Source organism: Tachysurus vachellii, chromosome 6 (assembly GCF_030014155.1).
Source record: "Tachysurus vachellii isolate PV-2020 chromosome 6, HZAU_Pvac_v1, whole genome shotgun sequence".
Classification (NCBI taxonomy): domain Eukaryota; kingdom Metazoa; phylum Chordata; class Actinopteri; order Siluriformes; family Bagridae; genus Tachysurus; species Tachysurus vachellii.
The window spans coordinates 13,663,531-13,681,083 of record NC_083465.1 but is presented as its reverse complement, the minus strand read 5'-3'; the positions used below and the strand labels follow the sequence as shown (position 1 = coordinate 13,681,083).

Here is a 17,553-nt window from a genome sequence, read left to right as displayed (position 1 = left end):
TTTGTATAAGATTTTGTAAGACTTGACATGTCTATATCTCATATAAATCAAAGAAAACATACATGGAAAGTAGTGAGCTTATTCACTCATGAATTTCCCTTTTTTAGTACAGTCTTCATGTCAGCCAACAGTATAAACCACATTACAGTTGCCATTATGTAAGAATCCTGAGTACAGTTCCTATAACGTTTGGAATTGTTTGTGTTAATGCTCTGGATGAGTAATAAGTTGAATTCTATAAATGGTGTAGATAATACACCTTAAATACTTTTAAGCAATGCTGAAATTAAACATGAATGTTTTAAGTCTGTGAGAACTGGTAAGCAGGCATTATACGTAGGAACCACAATCCACATCCTTCCTTTCTAAAGCTACCTCACATGATTTTCTATGTCGTACAAATGCACCTGTTCCAGTAACAAAAATTACATTACTGAAGCTCTGTGCTGTTATGGCATCCAGTGCAATCTGCCGGAGGTTACTGAACTGTTGTCTAAATGGAGCTGATCAGGACGGTAAGGGTGCAAATATTCTCATAACAATAATAATAAATAGTTGTTTTTCGGCTTTCGACCCTATAAAGAAATCCTTGAATGATCGATTTATTCATTAAGGGTGTTTTTTCCATTAATCACACAGGAAAAAACTTTTCCTATTTTAACCAGCAGCGTTTTATAACTCAGGATGTTGGATGTTATGGGAAGCCTTGGGCTTTTTGTATAATTGTAGATGGAGCAATATAGCTGTAGATTAATTTAATAATTTCACATAATACTCACAAACATTTAGATTTTCATATCATTTGGGTTTGGGTTCCTGCAAATAAATAGGCTACTATACTATAATAAATATACTATACTGTATACTATACTGAATACTTTACCAGACAATAGCACAGATGTGTCATAAACACACCTCTGCCTGGAAAGTTCACGTGCACGGGAAAGTGCTTGACCAAGCGCCAGCTCCTCCCCAGTGAGTTGTAGTGGAGGAGGAAACAGTGTATATATAAGTCTAGAACAAAGTAATAAACAGAACAACCGGAGTGCATGAAAGCTGGTAAACTGGTAAGCTGGAATTTGGTAAACTTCACACAAACTCTTTAAACTATAGCCTCAGAAGTGAAGTTATTTCTTTGTAGGGCTTGTTGTTTATAATAATCTATCTGTCTATGCTATGTATTTTTATCAGATCAACTTTATAACACAATGAAAACCCTAATTTGTTTTGTTCCTAAAATCTAGTAAGACAGCAAACATATTATATCTATGCATTTAGAAATGCCTGTATTATTTTTTAACACTGCTTGTGTTCCCTAATTACTGTACCTATGAACTATGATTCCTTTCTGTCTCAAAGAAACGATGACTGTTGGATCATCATCCCCCATAGTCAGAAGGGTATCACCTTCTAAGAGTAGATTTTCCAAATTGAAAGAAAGACTGTTAATTTTTAAAAGAAATAATCATGCTCAGGAAGACAACATGGCTGTAGGTAAGATCATTTTAGTACCTAATTACCTGTTATTAATGAGATATATTGTTACTGTCATTTTCACATTTATTTTCAGAACACATTATATATAGTTAACTGGTATATTGTGCATTATCTTGTACAGTGTAGCTGTGCTGAGTGTGAATTTATGTTGTCCTGGGGTCTCTGAATTTCTGTGCTTCTCTCTATTTTAGAGCGGCTGCCGACTTTTCAGCAGAACCTAGAACAGCATAATTTTGCAGTGGCAGCGAATCAGCTGATATGTCGAGAGGAGAGTTTGTTTGCACTAAACAAGAAACAAGAAGGGATGGGCACAAGCGAGAGCATGTTGGAAGATGATGAGACAAAACTGAATAAAGACTTCGAAGACCTTTTTAAGAAAGTTATGTCAACAATTAAGAACTCCTTTGATGTGGAAACTAACGAGGACATAGAATTTCTTAAAGAGGCAGTCCTAGCCATATACCAAGATGAGGAACAGGACAGGATATGGGAAGAGGTTGCGAAAAATGAACGCCCTCCATGGAGGCCCAGGTGTTGCAGACTGGCGCATGACAACCTGCTTCAGAAAATGGTTACACAGCGGATGGAGGGGGCAAAGCTAGATTCAAATGTGAACATTAAGTCTTCAGTTCAATTAGAGATCACTGCCAAGGCTAAACAACTAAAAGAAGACCTGCTAAAAATTTCAAACAATGTTAGAAGCTGTTACCCAAAAGATAATGTATGCCAACTATATGCCAAAATATACCATAAGGTATTTAGTGACAAGCTGAGGGAAATTGCTGACTATGGACTCGCTGATGATGACTGCACACATGTACTTCAGTGGGTGAACAATCTTTACCCTGAGTAAGTGAGGAAAGCCATACCAAGGCATTCTCTAAACTTTTAAATGCTTTCAAAGTTGCTTATTTAATGACATTTTGCTTCTCAGGATTCTGAGGAAAGGAGAGATCTCTGAGCTGATTGAATATGAAAATCTTGAGCCATTGCTCCCTGATGATATCCTTGAGCAGTTGGAAGATCAGTTTTTGATCACTAAAGAGGTATATGTTATTGTGTTATTGTTAACTCAATTGTTAAGTTATAGATAGACTCAATTAAAAGTACTTTGACATGTGACTCTTGCAGCATGACACATTCAGATTGTGTACATGCTTTTGTGCTTATCCACTAAGAGGTCTTTTATTCTGTTTTTTCTTTAATCATGTGCCCAGAATGAGCTGCAGACTTGGTGTCAGACGGCCTTGAATAGTGAGAAGAGCACTAATCCTGAACTGGTAGATAACTGCTACGTAAGCCATCTGTCCACTGATGTGATTCAGGTAAATCTAAAAATTCAGTCAAAGCAAAATACTGGAAATTTGTGAATGTGTGATATTCAAATGCACGTGTTTCTTTTTTCTGCAGTGTGTCCATGCTCTTCTAAACACTTCAAAGACTTTGCTGGGCTCTTGGTCAAAAATTCAGAGAATCACACACCAGTTTAAACAGTTTCTTATTAAGTGAGTTCCATTTATTACAAGCTGGTTTTAAATTTAAATTTATTTCATATTATGAAGTTGAATCAAAGGTACAATTATGACAATTTTTGCATGAATTGGCCTGTTTTCAGCTACCAGCTTTTCCTTGAGAATGTGATTGATGATAATCAGGTGAATGCTGATGCTGTATTGAAGGCCAACCTGCTGTGTATCACAAAAATCAGGTAAGAATCTGTAAAAATTTATTTTGGAGTTTTGCAGCATTGCATTGTAGCTCTTTAAGGACCCATATGTAATAGTTGTTGTTTCTCTAGGAATTATATAATGATGAATCCAGATCCCTTCCCTCAACACATCAGAAATGACTGTATAGATCTGCTGACAAGGACAAGAGACACATGCCACAGTTATTTCATCAAACCTATCCACAAAGCTCTCAAGGTAACTCAGACACAGGTTTATTTCTTTTATCGATTCTTTTACCAATCTATTATTATGTTAATGCATTGCATTTCACATAGTATTTATGCTGATAAGAAAAGCATAATATTGGTTCACATTCTCCTGTTAAACCTATGAGATTAATGAGAGCAGTAAAACAAAATAACTATCTTTTTTGTGCTTCCACAGGGGACTTACTCCAAACTGGGTACCCAGGAATGGATCAAACACAATGAACATGTGTGTAGTGAATTACTTGAAGGGGTGGACAGACACATTCAGGATTTCAGAAATCTACATGAAGCAGGCCTTAAGGTACAAAGTTCATAGATTTATTAACAGATGGATGCTCTAGTTTCTGAATCTTTGTATCAGCTGGTAGTGACCTTCTGGATTACAAAAATTTGATCTATCCACAGGAGTTGGTAAGCAAGCTTCATGAAGAGGTTTTGGCTGAGTACGTAAGAAAAATGATGAAAAAGAAGATCAAATTTAAAGATGAGAATAAACAACAGCAGGCAGCTGAAGCGTTATGCAGAAACAGCCAGAAAATACATAATCTGTTTACTGAGGCTGTAAGTGTTATTTTATGTATTATTCTTTGGCCTGTTATTGTGTTTCTACCTCTTTCTGGACTTAATTCATCTTAATTAATCTTTAATTGTCTTTTTTCAATTGTGTTCATGTACAGGGATCAAACATGAAGGACCTAGAAGACATCCTGCCAAAATTAGCTGAACTGCTTACACTGAATGATCCACAGTGCATTGAACTTCAGTTGGTCACGCTCGCTAATGTTTACCCAGACCTCAGGTAATGCTCTTTCCAGATATTTATGTGCACATTTGTGTAAAATACAACTTTACACACCAGAAACTAATGTAACTTTTGTTTTTAACAGTGAAGCCCATGTCTCTGCTTGGCTACACCTCAAGGCAAACCTCTCTACCTCACACCTTAAAAGAATTAAGAAGACCTTCGCTATATATCATGTTCAAACAGCGGAAAGTACAGTAGATGGCCAGGATCCCTATCATTCATGCAGGAATTTCTTCTCCAAAGTACTTATTAAGTGATTCTTTCTAATATTGTAAAATACCAAATGTTTTCATGCTGTATGTTGTATTTATAGCCTTTAATGCAGTTTTATATGCGATGTGAAATGAAGAAGTATTGTAATTAACTATTTTAATGTTTTTTTTTAATGTAAATAAATAAATTACACATTTTTCTGCATGTTTTTATGCATTTGTGTAATGTGTTTTCTTGAGCAGGGCATTAGTTACAGGCCCCAGTAATTATTAATAGAATTCCCTGTAGTCTTTAACATAGGAAGGAACAGTAGTATGCTTGATTTTTATAAACATTATCTTCCTGTTTTACTGCACTGCATAATGACACTTCGCATTGTGTTGAACAATGAAGTTACTAGACATTGACTCTTGGCTTAACACTTGTTCTGGAATGTGACCAATATTCAGCGGAAATAGCTTCAAAGAAGTGCCTAATTACTGGAAGATTTCCTTTAAAGCTAAACTATGCTTATGAATGAAAGAATATCAATATCCTTTACCGTTTGATTGAGAGGGCTCATTAAATAGAGCATCTTGGATAAAGTTTTGTACTATTGCTTTAGTACCGACATGTGGCTTTGTATGTTTGTATCTAATATTTGGTTCCCAATATCATACTATTGGAACCAGTTCTGAGAAATTTGCTACAGTCACATTGAGCTCCGGTTATTGTATGAAGACAGCAAGGTTTTAGGGAGTTTGCTATTTTAGACTGGAGATGCTGAGTAGATTCAGGAAAACAGGATTTTTATGACTGTAGATAATCTTTAAAGGTGTCTTTTTTGGTTTCATATGAAACTATTTTAAGTCAAAATATACAATGCTGCCCTCAAGTGGACACTGCTTCCTAAAAATATTTTTTTTCTTTATAAATTCTACATAAAATCAGACACAACAAGGTCTAAATAATAATAATAATAATAATAATAATAATAATAATAATAATAATAATAATAATAATAATAATAATAAGTGTATAATAAAATACTTTTTATTTTCAACAAAACAGTTAATAACTGGAATGGCAAAGTCAAAGTAATTGAAATCAATTTCCCATAAATCAGTGTCAGTTTCTACAATAGTGTTTTTAGACTATACCCTGGGTAGGAAAATGCCCAGGATGTCTGCTTTGTCTTTATAATAAAAAAAATCTGGTCATTTGCTTTTTCCTTACATTCAACAAAAACAGCCCCACCAGTATATACAAGAATGGAATCTGACATGGTCTCCATTTCTGAAATGGCCTTCAAAGTCCCTACTCACATCAATTACTTTCTTAATCTTGCTTCGTGAAAATATCCCTCTCCAGTGCAGTAGGGCAGGTATATACTCCTCACTACAAGAAATTGCAAATGACATGTTGTTCAATTAGGACTTTATCCTTACACAGAAATGTAACAAAATTTAGAAATGAAAATTTTGAAATGATTTCATTGTTTACACTTAAGACTGCATGAGTTTACCTCTCTTTAGGGAATTCCATGTACAGTTCTGAGCAAAGAAGCTTAAGAGTATCTAGCGTACGGCACTGTACAATCTCACCCATTTTCAACAGAAGTATTTTCTGCTCATGATCACTTTCGTTCTGTTAAAAAAAAGTACAGTTGCTGTGAACAGCATGTTACAGATGAAATGCATGAACAGTGTATAAAATGAATGACAGCATACAAGTTTGCCATGCTATATATAATATTCTGTTTTGGCAGTTACTGTGTGGTAAGAACTACATTTATTACCATGGCCTTTTATAAACAAAATTAAGCACTGTAAAAAACATTTCTTTTCATTTATATATATATATACGTATATATACGTATATATATATATATATATATATATATATATATATATATATATATATATATATATATATATATATATATAGATAGAGAGAGAGAGAGAGAAATATATATGAAAAAGACACAGCGCACTGAAACCACACACACACACACACACACCGAATTCTATTCTATTTACAACATTCAAAAGTGTTTCTGGTGGTTTTGTGATAGTTAAGTAGTGATAAGTGTTTCATTACAGAATGTAAAATATATTAATATTTGCGTTTCTCACCAGTTTTGCAAAGTTGTCATTTAAATATTCAGCATCCATCTTTATCCTCATTTCTACATCATGCCATCTCTTTTCCAATTTTTTGTACTTTCTCTGCATTAAACACTGCAGGTATGCTTTTGTAACACTGTGGTATGCTGCTTTTACAATAAGCTAGAAAACAGACAAAAGAAGAATTACTGAATGTCAGATTATGCAGAAAATAAACTGGGATACATTCAATAGTTGAAAAAAGTAAAACGTTTTCTATAATATACAATATGGTTTATAACATATGTTTATGGTTTATAGCATATGTTATGTAAGTAGATTATCACTGATATATAACTGAAAGGTGAAATTATAACAGTATACATACCTGTTTTGACTCCACTCCTTCTTGCACTTTGGGTAAAGTTGCAAGCATGTTTAGAATTATGTCTATTGTATTTTGTAAATGCCCATCCTCATTGTTGAAATACTTCTTTAAATTGTCCTAAAATTGTAAAATGTGAAAAAGTCCAGACACAATACAATGTACTGTATATGTTCATTTTGCATTACATGTGCATTAAGTTTGTCCTACATGTTACTTGTTGATTTCATTCCAGTACTGTACTTTTTGGTAATACATGAAGGACTCACCTTTGCTAATTTTCCAAAAAACTGCTGGACACTGGATAAAGATTGAGTTTCCATGTTTTCTAACATCTTGATAGTGGAGGTGTCTGTGTTATTGTTTTGATCAACAATGCTCAAAGCATAGAACCTGCAGCAAAGGAAAATCATTTTAACCTTAATAGGCTAAATTGTTTATTGCATGCTTAATCTCACAAGATACATACAGACCATGTAAATCAAAATTCTTGTCTAAAAGAATGTAGGCTGTTTTCCTAGCTCATTATATTGTTACATGCAAACCATAGTTAGGATCACCTTTCAAACTCACCTGAGTTGCCTACAGGTATAAAGTCTTTTAAAGTGACACAGTAAATTTGCCTCATCAGCCCCCTGTGCATTCATATACCTGCCAACACACATTTGTTGTTAGAAAGGCAGTTAATTTTATATTAATGCATACAATAAAAAAATAAAAACATTGCTGTTTAAGTAGGGAAGAAAATCTGAAAAACTCACTTCTGTATGAAAGTGTGAAGTTCATCGCAACAAATTCTTTGCACAGCATTTTTAATGGTGTCACTGATTGTTTTGCTTGTCTGAATGGAAGCATTTAGACACTATAGAGAGGCAGGTTTGGTGAGTGTTAATGTTGGAGAGATTCTGGACAAGAATATTTGTATTCATAAATGGAAATTCCAATTGGCCTAGTACCTGTATAACATCTAGTTGGACTTGAAGGAACGCCTCCTCATTGCTGTCATCACCAACGCTATTAGGCTGATCATGTTGTAGGATATTGTGCAGGGTAGTCGAGATATTGCCCTGAAGGAGTGTGAGGAGTTTCTGCTTTGAATACTGCAACCAGTCAGCAAGCAAGAGGGGGTCCGATACATTAAGTACACTGTTCTCTGTGATCATACATCCCTTATGGTCCTTCCTGAAATGATAAATATTTAAACAAACCACAAGACATCATTTAATATGTTTATGCACTATATCAGCATGTTGGATTGTGATAATTATATTGGTAAAATATCTACCTAAAATATGTCTTTTTCACCCATTGTAGAAGGAAGAAGGAGTCTTTTACTGATGAACTTCTGTCCATTAACAAGGACAACATGCCAAACAGTCTCTTATTATAACTGTCAAGCAGGTAATTCACTAGTATAGAATCATCCAAGACTGGCACTAAGCCAGTCACCATGCCACATATCAGACCCATAGCATCATTCAGGTATTCCTCGGTGGGTGTCTGTGAGTTTGTTGGCATTGAAGGAAAGTTGTTTTCTACAAATTTTTCTGCTGTCATGAAGAAGTCTTTTACCATACACTGAGAATAGGTGCCAGAGCTTGTATTTCCATGAGGTGTGGCGCCATTCTGATTTTTCCACTTTTTCACCTGCTCAGCTGCATCTATTAGCTCCTGGATATGTTTGGCTCCTTTAAGTGCATCTGTAAGAATTGGAATGTTTTTCTCTCGCCCGTGCAGGCACGGATCTTCATCAAACTTGTCTTTTGTCTTCATGAGCCAACTGTTTTGTCTTGGATTTTCTGTAAATTAAACACTGGTATATAAATGCCATCTAAAAAATAAAGCTGCTCCATGAAGGTTGTTATACATATGGTTTCATCAGATAAATACAGATAAATAGATAACATATAAATAAAAACTAAATTCTACACCATTCTCAACTCAGAGGAAATAAGTGGCTATCAAATCAAATCAACAAACCAAATCAACATACTTTTGGGAAAATTAGACTGATAAATCCTCTCTTGTCTGCATTAAAGCTTGAGATGCCTGAAAATCTAGGAAATCTAGGAAAATCTAGGAAATACTAGGAAATACAACTGATTACGAAATGCTTCTATCATAAAGTTTACAGCATGACTACTGAATTGGAATATTACTTACCAACTCCAGGCTCAGAAGGATCTGAGCAGATCCGGTTCACCAAACTTTTGTTTTTTCTATCTTGACGTTTTTTTTTAAACAACCTCTTCCAGGTTTCCCGTAGCATTTTTCTTGTCTTCTCGGATGCAAACGTTGCAAATGTACTCACTGCTTTTGTGAAGCTCAGCAAACATCCATTATTGTCCTCAAGATTTGAGCAGCCAGATATATAAATACCTATGGCTGGTATTCCCCAGCCATTAATTAACCAGTTTCATCCCGAGTGTGAAAGTAACAGCCACAGCAACAGTACTTCCCCATTACCTCAACGCTCTTTCATGATTCCGAAGAAAAATCCCCAGCATTTCCCTTTGGTTTTAACATATTTTATAACATACTGGGTACCTTAAAATATTTCATGTTCATGATTTATCAGGTAAAGGCAATGAATGACTTATGCAATGACAAAATAAATGCTTTAATAGGCATAAAATAAAAATGAATCAAGATTTCACACATTCACACTGTACTTGCTACTAAACAGATTACGAGGAAATGTCATGGAAGAGGTTTGCAGTGTTTTATTATTGTAAACGGGGAACGTTTAAGTTCAGTTGTGCCGTCAATGTGCCACCTAACTGAGAACATGCCTGACAACGTGCTGTATGAAAGAAGACGAGGCGATGAGATTGTGATTGACATTTTAGACGAGCCAATCACAATGTCGAATGCGCCACAGTAGGGTCGCTCATCCAATAAGTCCCTTGCAGGGGCGGGGTTACTAGTGCACTCGTCATGCTCGTCGTCTTGTTTCAGTTGTGTTGCCAAGGTGCTCCGCCATTGCGTAGTGGCGCAAGAAGGAACAAGGTGGGTAAGAATAGCAGTCGATAATAATAATAATAAACTCACTCAAATTTGTATTTGGCTGATTTAAAAGAAAAATAATCTTTCGTTTGTAAATCATAACAAAGCACGTTATAATATTTTAGACTTCTTATTAGTCCTTTTTCCTCAGCTAGCTAACCTGCTCGTTATATAAACTAGCTGGATACTAGGTCATGACTGCTGCTATAAATCTCAGCTAGCCGTATTTAGGTCTTTTTCAGGGGCTCATACGCGTGTTTTCGTATCATTCTCAGATTCCTGTATCGTTTGGACCTGCTGCATAATTCTGACCCGTTTCTCTACAGCCGTGTCGGGTTCTATTCTTGGATCACGACCTAACATCTCGACTCCAGCTCGACTATCAACCCTTCACTGCGTCGTTGGACGACTAGCGTTGTGTTTATGTCTTTATTTTACGGAAACGGTAAGCGATTCAACAATGTCTCTGATCAAAATTGTTCATACTGGTTACCCTTGTATATGTCGAAACGTGCCTGTACACACAAAGTGTCTACCGTTTAACCGATATTAACCAGCTACTATCGTACAGGGTGTGAATGACTGGATCAAAATGGCGCCCTGTGTACCGTGGTGGCGCACGTACAGCGCAATTAGCTTAGCTTAGCCATGACGCACTCTGCACCATGGTGGAAAACGAGTCAAGTTTGGCGACCGATTCCAACAGTTTATATTTGGATTATTCCTTCTTTAAGAAACCTGGCATTTCGAGTTTACTTTCTGGATTGGAAAAAGAAAATAAGACGTTGACTTGTTGTTTTTTCAGCTAAGCGAGAGCGATGGGTAGGTCGATCAGTGACTGGAGTAAACTGGAAGCACAAGCAGTCACTGGGGCGAGTCCTAGTACAGTAGGCAGATTGTTCTCCTGCGTCGACACACATACATCTATAAACCTCTTTAAACGACTCAGTATAATCTTACACGCTTTTTTACGTTTAAAGATGTGTATTTGAGTAGTGAAAATCGCTAAACTTGAATTTATTGTAAACCAGTAAATTTGCTGTAAACCAGCTATGAGCTTTGGTAAGGTAACTAGTTAGGCTTAACCCATGAGTTCTGTGGTTTTTCTGTTGTAACAATATAATATATACATTTTAACTATTGGGCTATATTTGCATGCGGGTTCTATTTATTTATCTATAATTTTTATAATCTACATTTGTTTGTGTGTGTTTTAGCTGCCCAAAATCGATATATGAGAATAACCTTTGAACAGTAGCCCACTGCTAAGTTGTAAACAGAGCACAAGGGTTGTTATTTTTATTTATTTATTTTTTTCATTCTCATTAACTCCACAGGGAGGTACTGTTTTCAGTCTGTTTAGATTCATTCAGTTCTGCTAATGCTAAGGGGAAATGAATCAATGATATTTGTAAGCTAATCATTGGTGGTACTTTAAATATTTGTGCACTCCTGTTTGACTAATAAAATCTATAATTTTTTTTCCTTCAGAGCTGTTGCGCAGCTGTTGGGACGCAAGCGGTGTTAACCTAGACCACGACCAAGGAACCTGCAGCCTCTGTGGCAAAATCTTTTTCATGTCAGAGACCGAGCACGCTTGCAATCGTTTATGTCATCCCGTCTTCTCCAGACAGAAGATACCCAAAAATCCCCATCCAAGATCTTTTTATTTTGCTGATAGTGCCACAGGTCACTCAAAATGTCTGTTAACGTCAATCGCAATGTGTCGGACCAGTTCTACCGCTACAAGATGCCCCGTCTGATTGCCAAGGTATATATTCCTTGTTAGGTTTGTATTTTATAAATGCTAGAACTGTATCTCTGTGACTTTTAATGGACAATGTCTTTGCATATTTTTGTTAATAAGTAGTCATTAATTTTTTTTGACCAGGTGGAGGGCAAAGGGAATGGAATCAAGACAGTCATTGTCAACATGGTTGATGTTGCAAAGGCATTGAATCGACCTCCAACATGTACGTTTTTTAATGATGTATTTTTCATTTAATATAGTCAGTTTATGAACAAGACAGTGTTTGGATTTAATTCATAACAATAAGGTGCTCCATGGTGATTTGTTAAGTCTGACAAAATCTCTTTTTTATACTTTAAGATCCAACCAAGTTTTTTGGCTGTGAGCTTGGGGCACAGACCCAGTTTGACTCAAAGAATGACCGCTACATAGTGAACGGCTCCCATGAGGCCAACAAACTACAGGACATGCTGGATGGATTCATACGCAAGTTTGTGCTGTGCCCTGAATGTGATAATCCTGAGACTGACTTAGTAAGAAGGATAGGATATGTTAATTTCTTATATATGAATGAACGTGTAAATGATTGTATTGTATTGCATTTGATAAGGTGCATGGTTTTTACAATGCACTGGGGTTTTTTTTCTTCCTCAGTTTTTAATTTGAATTTGTGTCTTTCAGCATATTAATCCAAAGAAACAAACTATTGGAAATTCTTGTAAAGCTTGTGGGTACCGGGGTATGCTAGATACTCGCCACAAACTTTGCACATTCATCCTTAAAAATCCACCAGGTGATTTATTTATTCATTTTATTTTTACCTCTACAACTGCTGCCATGAAAATTAGATTTTCATCAATGCACGTTCCAAAATTATTTGCTTAATACATTTTTCTTACCTCCTTTGTTGTATAATCACCATAAATGTAGAGAGTGATAGTGGGTCTGTGAAGAAGGAGAAGGAGAAGAAGAACCGAAAGAAAGACAAGGAAAATGGCTCAGGCAGTGGTGATTCTGGGAACCATAAAGACATTGATGCGCCGGATGCTGTGGTGGGTCCCTTTTTACCCTTTTATCATTAATGGTTATTAGAATAGATATTACCTCAAGGAGACATAGATTGATTATAGCGACATGAACATTTGACATGAAATGAACTCTTCAGCCAAAATGTGCTCTATGTTTAGGATGGTAATGAAGACGATGAGGACTGGGCAGAGGAAACCACTGAGGAGGCCCAGCGTCGGCGAATGGAGGAGATTAGTAATCATGCTAAGAACCTGACACTCTCAGATGACCTGGAGAAATCCCTAGAGGATAGAGTCAACATGTTTTATAATTTTGTCAAAGTAAGTATTTGAGGGTGTTTGTGGATGGGTACTGAGCATATAAAACAAGTTCTGGAACAAACTGCCTGAGCAGTGCTACAGAACTGAGCAAATGTTTTTTCTTTGTGTAACATTTTGTTCTCTGGCCAAATAGTTCTTCATGCATTGCTTTTGAGGTTTGTGACAGGAAATTAATGAATTTAATAGGCTAATTATGACTTATTCTTCTCTCATGTTTCACTTATAGCAAAAGATAGAAAATGGTGCAATACACTCTGCAGACAAGGAGATTTTGGCTGAGGCAGAGCGTCTGGATGTGAGGGCCATGGGGCCACTTATCCTGAGCGAACTGCTCTTTAATGAAAACATCAGAGATCAGATCAAAAAATATAAACGCCACTTTTTACGTGTAAGTCTGAAACTTCTGATAATGTGGTTAAAATGATTGCAAGACAAGCAACAAAAAAAGTATTTTTAGCGAGTAATTTACTTTATGAATTTGCTGTTATTCCTTGTGAATTTTCCAAAGGCTTTTAGACAATGAGTTTTTTTTTTTTTTTTATGATGTAAAATGCATCAAATTGAGATTTTAAGATTTATTTAACTAACAGAAAATTGATACAGGATCTAGCAGCCCATTTGAATTATCATGTATCTAGCCTTCAGTGTGTTTGCACCAGTTTGGTATGTTTGAGGATTTGCTTTATTTTAACTGGAACACATTTTGATGCTTATAAATGACACTACTCTGCAAGTAAGCATTACTTGCTCAGTTTAGGGAAAAATTTGTAATGCCAATTATTTCAATTTTGGTTCAGTTTATTAACATGAGGAACCAGTGTGCAATAAACTTAAATCAGAAAGTCCGATTCCTCTGTATGTACATTAATCATTCTCACTTGTTCCGTCTCTACAGTTTTGCCATAATGATAAGAAGGCTCAAAAATATCTGCTGGGTGGCTTTGAGTGTCTGGTGAAGCTACACCAAACTCAGCTGCTGCCAAGAGTTCCAATCATACTAAAGGACTTGTATGATGCAGACTTGTTGGAGGAGGATGTCATTCTACAATGGGCTGAAAAGGTGTGCACTTAAAATTGCTGATGAAAAATTACTGTTCTATGTTTTGTTTGGTGAGGATTGTGACACATGGTTTAATCTTTAAGGTGTCCAAGAAATATGTATCTAAAGAGCTGGCAAAGGAAATTCATGCTAAGGCTGCTCCTTTTGTCAAATGGCTAAAGGAGGCAGAAGAAGAGAGTGAGGGAAGTGATGGGGAAGAAGTGGAAGATGAGAACGTAGAGGTAAACCAGTTCAACCACACGTTTTCTTCTTTTTATTTGATGCATCGATCTATAGAAGAAGCAGCCTGATAAATGTGAACATCTCTGCCAAACTTCAGCATATACAAAGTCCATAGTTCCATGTTGTTCTTTGTGCAACATTTTAACATTGTGCTAATCCTAGTGACCTGTGTCCTAAAACTTTGGGTGATGACAGCAGTTAGTTTACATTTCAGTCATTTTGAGTAAAATAAAATTTTAGTTAATGATTGCCTACCAGCACTTTATAACTTTATAACTTGACTTGTTGTTTGTCTTTCTTTCTTGATTATTCAAATGCAGATTTGAATAAAACACAAATGTAAACACAAATGTAATTCTGTCTTTAAAGTCACCCGTGCAGGCTGAAAATACTTTAATTAAGCCAAAACCACTCTGAGTACAATATAAACTTCTATTTTAGCTAATTGTTTCCATCCACACTGACTGTTTGGTGCACCTTAATCATTAGTTGTTTTGTTTTGTTTTTTTGTTTACTTTTAGCTTAAAATTTAGACTTTCAGTTACCTTGGTCAGACTGTCTTACGTTTTGATGATACTCTCCTTCCTGCCCTCTAGGTTGTGTACTCTCCTTCTGCCCGTGAGCTTAAAGTGGAGTCCGTTCAGCCAGAGAAAACTGAGGAGGAGGATGACCTTGACATTGATGCCATTTAGAGAAATAACACATGGGCAGCCGATGCAAATTATTCAGCTTTCTTTAATGATAAAATGATCAAATTAATATCAATAGCCTTCTTTTCAGCCCCTCTCTTCTATGTAATAATACATTAATGCATTGCTTTATCACTAGTTTATTCAACCTCTGTTGCTGAGTGAGGCATGATTATGAAATGGCGCTTTTTATGTCTTGCTGCTAAGCTATTATGTTCTTTCTCTGTACTGAAAAAACATCTAATGTAACTTTGATTAATGGATGTAGCTAAGCTGCGTAGTTTGTGGCGATTTGTTTTAATTTCTTTAATCATTAAATAAAGAATGTTTTCATGTTATCTTGAATTTATATACTGTGGAATAGAGATTTTGTTTCTAGTTACAGACTTATAAAGTACCAAGAGTAAGTGTGCAAGCACAAAAAAAAAATAACCACATTATAGGTATGTAGTGTGTTCTGTCTGCCAACCGAATTTCCTACATTCATTTGTAATTTTTAACCAATAGCATGGTCAGATCTTTGGTCAAGTTTTTTAATTTGCTTCTTTTTAGTTCAGACACCCTTTACTCAAACTAAAAATACATGTAAAATAAAATGTAAACATACATGTAAAATAAAATGTAAACATGTACATGTAAAATAAAATGTGGAATTAAATAAACCACTCTCGTGGTTTATTTAATTCCACAAAGATTGTTAACAGAGTTCAAGATCTTACAAATGTCACAATCTAATATGCAAAATATCGCACAATTTTTTTCCTAAATTTGATAGTAATTTTTAAATTAACAAAAGAAAAAAGCAGGCCACTAAGTTACAGCTTGAAATTGAGACTGGGACACACCCACTTGTGACAACCTGTGATTACTAGCATAAAAAAGAACTAGCAGTTGGTGTACTAAACTGCAAGGGCCCCAAAGTCTTAGAGGGCATACCTGCCAAGGATTTCCCATAATGTCACAGTGATATGCAGTATCTGCACCAAGTACAGTCAAACCAAACTTTTTGATTCATTCCCCCACCCCCAAATATATCTACCATATGAATCTATCATCTTAACAGCTTTTGACAATGGTTATTCCCCACTGTTTACTGGACAGTCTGTTAAGTTGGTTGGATATGCTAAGCGATATTCTTGTGCAGGAGTTTTGCTCTGTTCCCAGTTCATTTTCCATGCCAAGTTACTTCCTTCCTAGTATTGTACACTCCACGACCTCTCAGTTTTCCCCAGTGAGAGATGAACAATTAATCTGATGATTCAATTGATACAGGCAAGATGGCCAATTTGGAGCCACTCTGTGGTCTGACTGCCCAATTCTGTGCAGAATGAATGGTAGCAGAAATGCATAGAGAATGCTTTTCTAAGATGGTTAGTGCTGACACAGCCAAGTTGGTTAGACATTATGAATCCTGCATCATGACTTCTTAGTCATGCTGAAACTGTGTATAGTGTAAATTGGCTAACTTGCTGGTTAGCCATAAGAAGCCCACACAATGAATTACTTATGCTAGCAAACATTACAGGCCTGCTAGGCCTGAGGCTTGTTGAGAAGAACCTGCCCCTTCACCAGCTCATTACTGAAGAGCATTGTATGGCCAACACAATGCTTATAGCCAGGTGTTTATGAAAAATTGATCATTTGACCAGTCAGACTGAAGAATTCAGTGCTGGGAAGTGACAATAAGTCTTTCAGTAAATGCTGTGGCCATCAGGTGTCGGTATTTATTCATGAGAAATATTTCCTTCATATGATAGATATAAAAGAAAACTAGAAACTTTTTAAAAGAAATTGCAGGTTTGTGATATAGCATGTGATATAGCAACCAAAAAAAATGAATGTGCAAAGCAAATAAAAAAAAAATTAGTGGGAAAAGCTTGAAATACAGAATTCTGCCTTTTTTGGTTACAGAACATTTTGAATTTCAAATTTGATGCCACACTTCCTTGCAAAAATAATACAAATCTATTAAAGTCTGTGAGGATCTACAGTGCACAGCCCTTTTTTAGTCTTAAGTCTGGTTTAATAGGATTTAGGTCTGGGCTCTGTCTGCACCATTCCAAAACATTGATCTTTTTCTGACGCCATTCCTTTGTTGACTTAGGTTTGTGCTTTGGGTTATTATCATGCTGGAAGGTCAAATGTTTCCTTATCTTCAGCTGTTTCACAGATGCCTGCAAGTTTTCTACCAAAATAGATTGGTCCTTGGAGCTATCCATGATTCTTCTGACTTTAGTCCAATTCCCAGTTAAAGTAAAGCAGCCCCAACACATAATTCTGACACAACAATACTTTAAGTTGTGTGTTATTCTTTGAGGGATCATTTATATATGTAGTTGAGCTTGTACAGCAGTACAGCTGGCATCAATGGCATACTATCGATTAACCACAAATGAAGGTCTGCTGTTTCTGTAGGATATTCTTGACATCATCTCGGGGGTCATCCGACTGCTGATGCCATGCTGACACAAAATACTAACCAATAGTGTCATTTACGATATTAGTTAGTATTTTGTGTCAACATTCCCCATATATGCTTTTAGTGTTCCATATA

General features: G+C 35.9%; 3 protein-coding genes across 7 annotated transcripts; 2 read left to right on the top strand and 1 right to left on the bottom strand.

Moving 5' to 3' along the window:
* The first annotated feature begins 406 nt into the window (after positions 1-406).
* On the top strand, positions 407-4,658 carry tnfaip2b (tumor necrosis factor, alpha-induced protein 2b). Of its 3 annotated transcripts, none has more exons than XM_060872408.1 (12): positions 407-515; positions 1,360-1,494; positions 1,689-2,346; positions 2,432-2,543; positions 2,715-2,822; positions 2,908-3,002; positions 3,113-3,205; positions 3,296-3,422; positions 3,612-3,737; positions 3,842-3,997; positions 4,114-4,235; positions 4,324-4,658. In XM_060872408.1, exons 1-12 carry the CDS (start codon positions 452-454, stop codon positions 4,496-4,498), a joined length of 1,971 nt encoding a protein of 656 aa, XP_060728391.1. In that variant the 5' UTR covers positions 407-451; the 3' UTR covers positions 4,499-4,658. The 3 variants fall into 3 exon arrangements, with proteins under 3 accessions (XP_060728391.1, XP_060728393.1, XP_060728392.1); XM_060872409.1 differs by lacking the exon at positions 407-515 and adding an exon at positions 589-1,067; XM_060872410.1 differs by lacking the exon at positions 1,360-1,494 and having other exon boundaries at positions 437-515.
* Positions 4,659-5,563: 905 nt separating this feature from the next.
* On the bottom strand, positions 5,564-9,221 carry si:dkey-196h17.9 (uncharacterized). The gene is made up of 10 exons (XM_060871370.1): positions 9,087-9,221; positions 8,209-8,722; positions 7,880-8,105; positions 7,685-7,785; positions 7,497-7,574; positions 7,193-7,316; positions 6,927-7,043; positions 6,569-6,721; positions 5,959-6,080; positions 5,564-5,831 (listed from the first exon to the last, which is right to left on the bottom strand). Exons 1-10 carry the CDS (start codon positions 9,190-9,192, stop codon positions 5,672-5,674), a joined length of 1,701 nt encoding a protein of 566 aa, XP_060727353.1. The 5' UTR covers positions 9,193-9,221; the 3' UTR covers positions 5,564-5,671.
* Positions 9,222-9,842: 621 nt separating this feature from the next.
* LOC132847267 (eukaryotic translation initiation factor 5-like) lies at positions 9,843-15,348 on the top strand. 3 transcript variants are annotated; one of them, XM_060872404.1, is made up of 12 exons: positions 9,843-9,932; positions 10,205-10,374; positions 11,421-11,700; positions 11,821-11,902; positions 12,040-12,212; positions 12,361-12,472; positions 12,610-12,731; positions 12,867-13,028; positions 13,255-13,416; positions 13,924-14,088; positions 14,172-14,309; positions 14,907-15,348. In XM_060872404.1, exons 3-12 carry the CDS (start codon positions 11,629-11,631, stop codon positions 15,000-15,002), a joined length of 1,284 nt encoding a protein of 427 aa, XP_060728387.1. In that variant the 5' UTR covers positions 9,843-9,932; positions 10,205-10,374; positions 11,421-11,628; the 3' UTR covers positions 15,003-15,348. The 3 variants fall into 3 exon arrangements, with proteins under 3 accessions (XP_060728387.1, XP_060728389.1, XP_060728390.1); XM_060872406.1 differs by having other exon boundaries at positions 9,850-9,936; XM_060872407.1 differs by having other exon boundaries at positions 9,898-9,932; positions 10,256-10,374.
* The last annotated feature ends 2,205 nt before the right edge of the window (positions 15,349-17,553 follow it).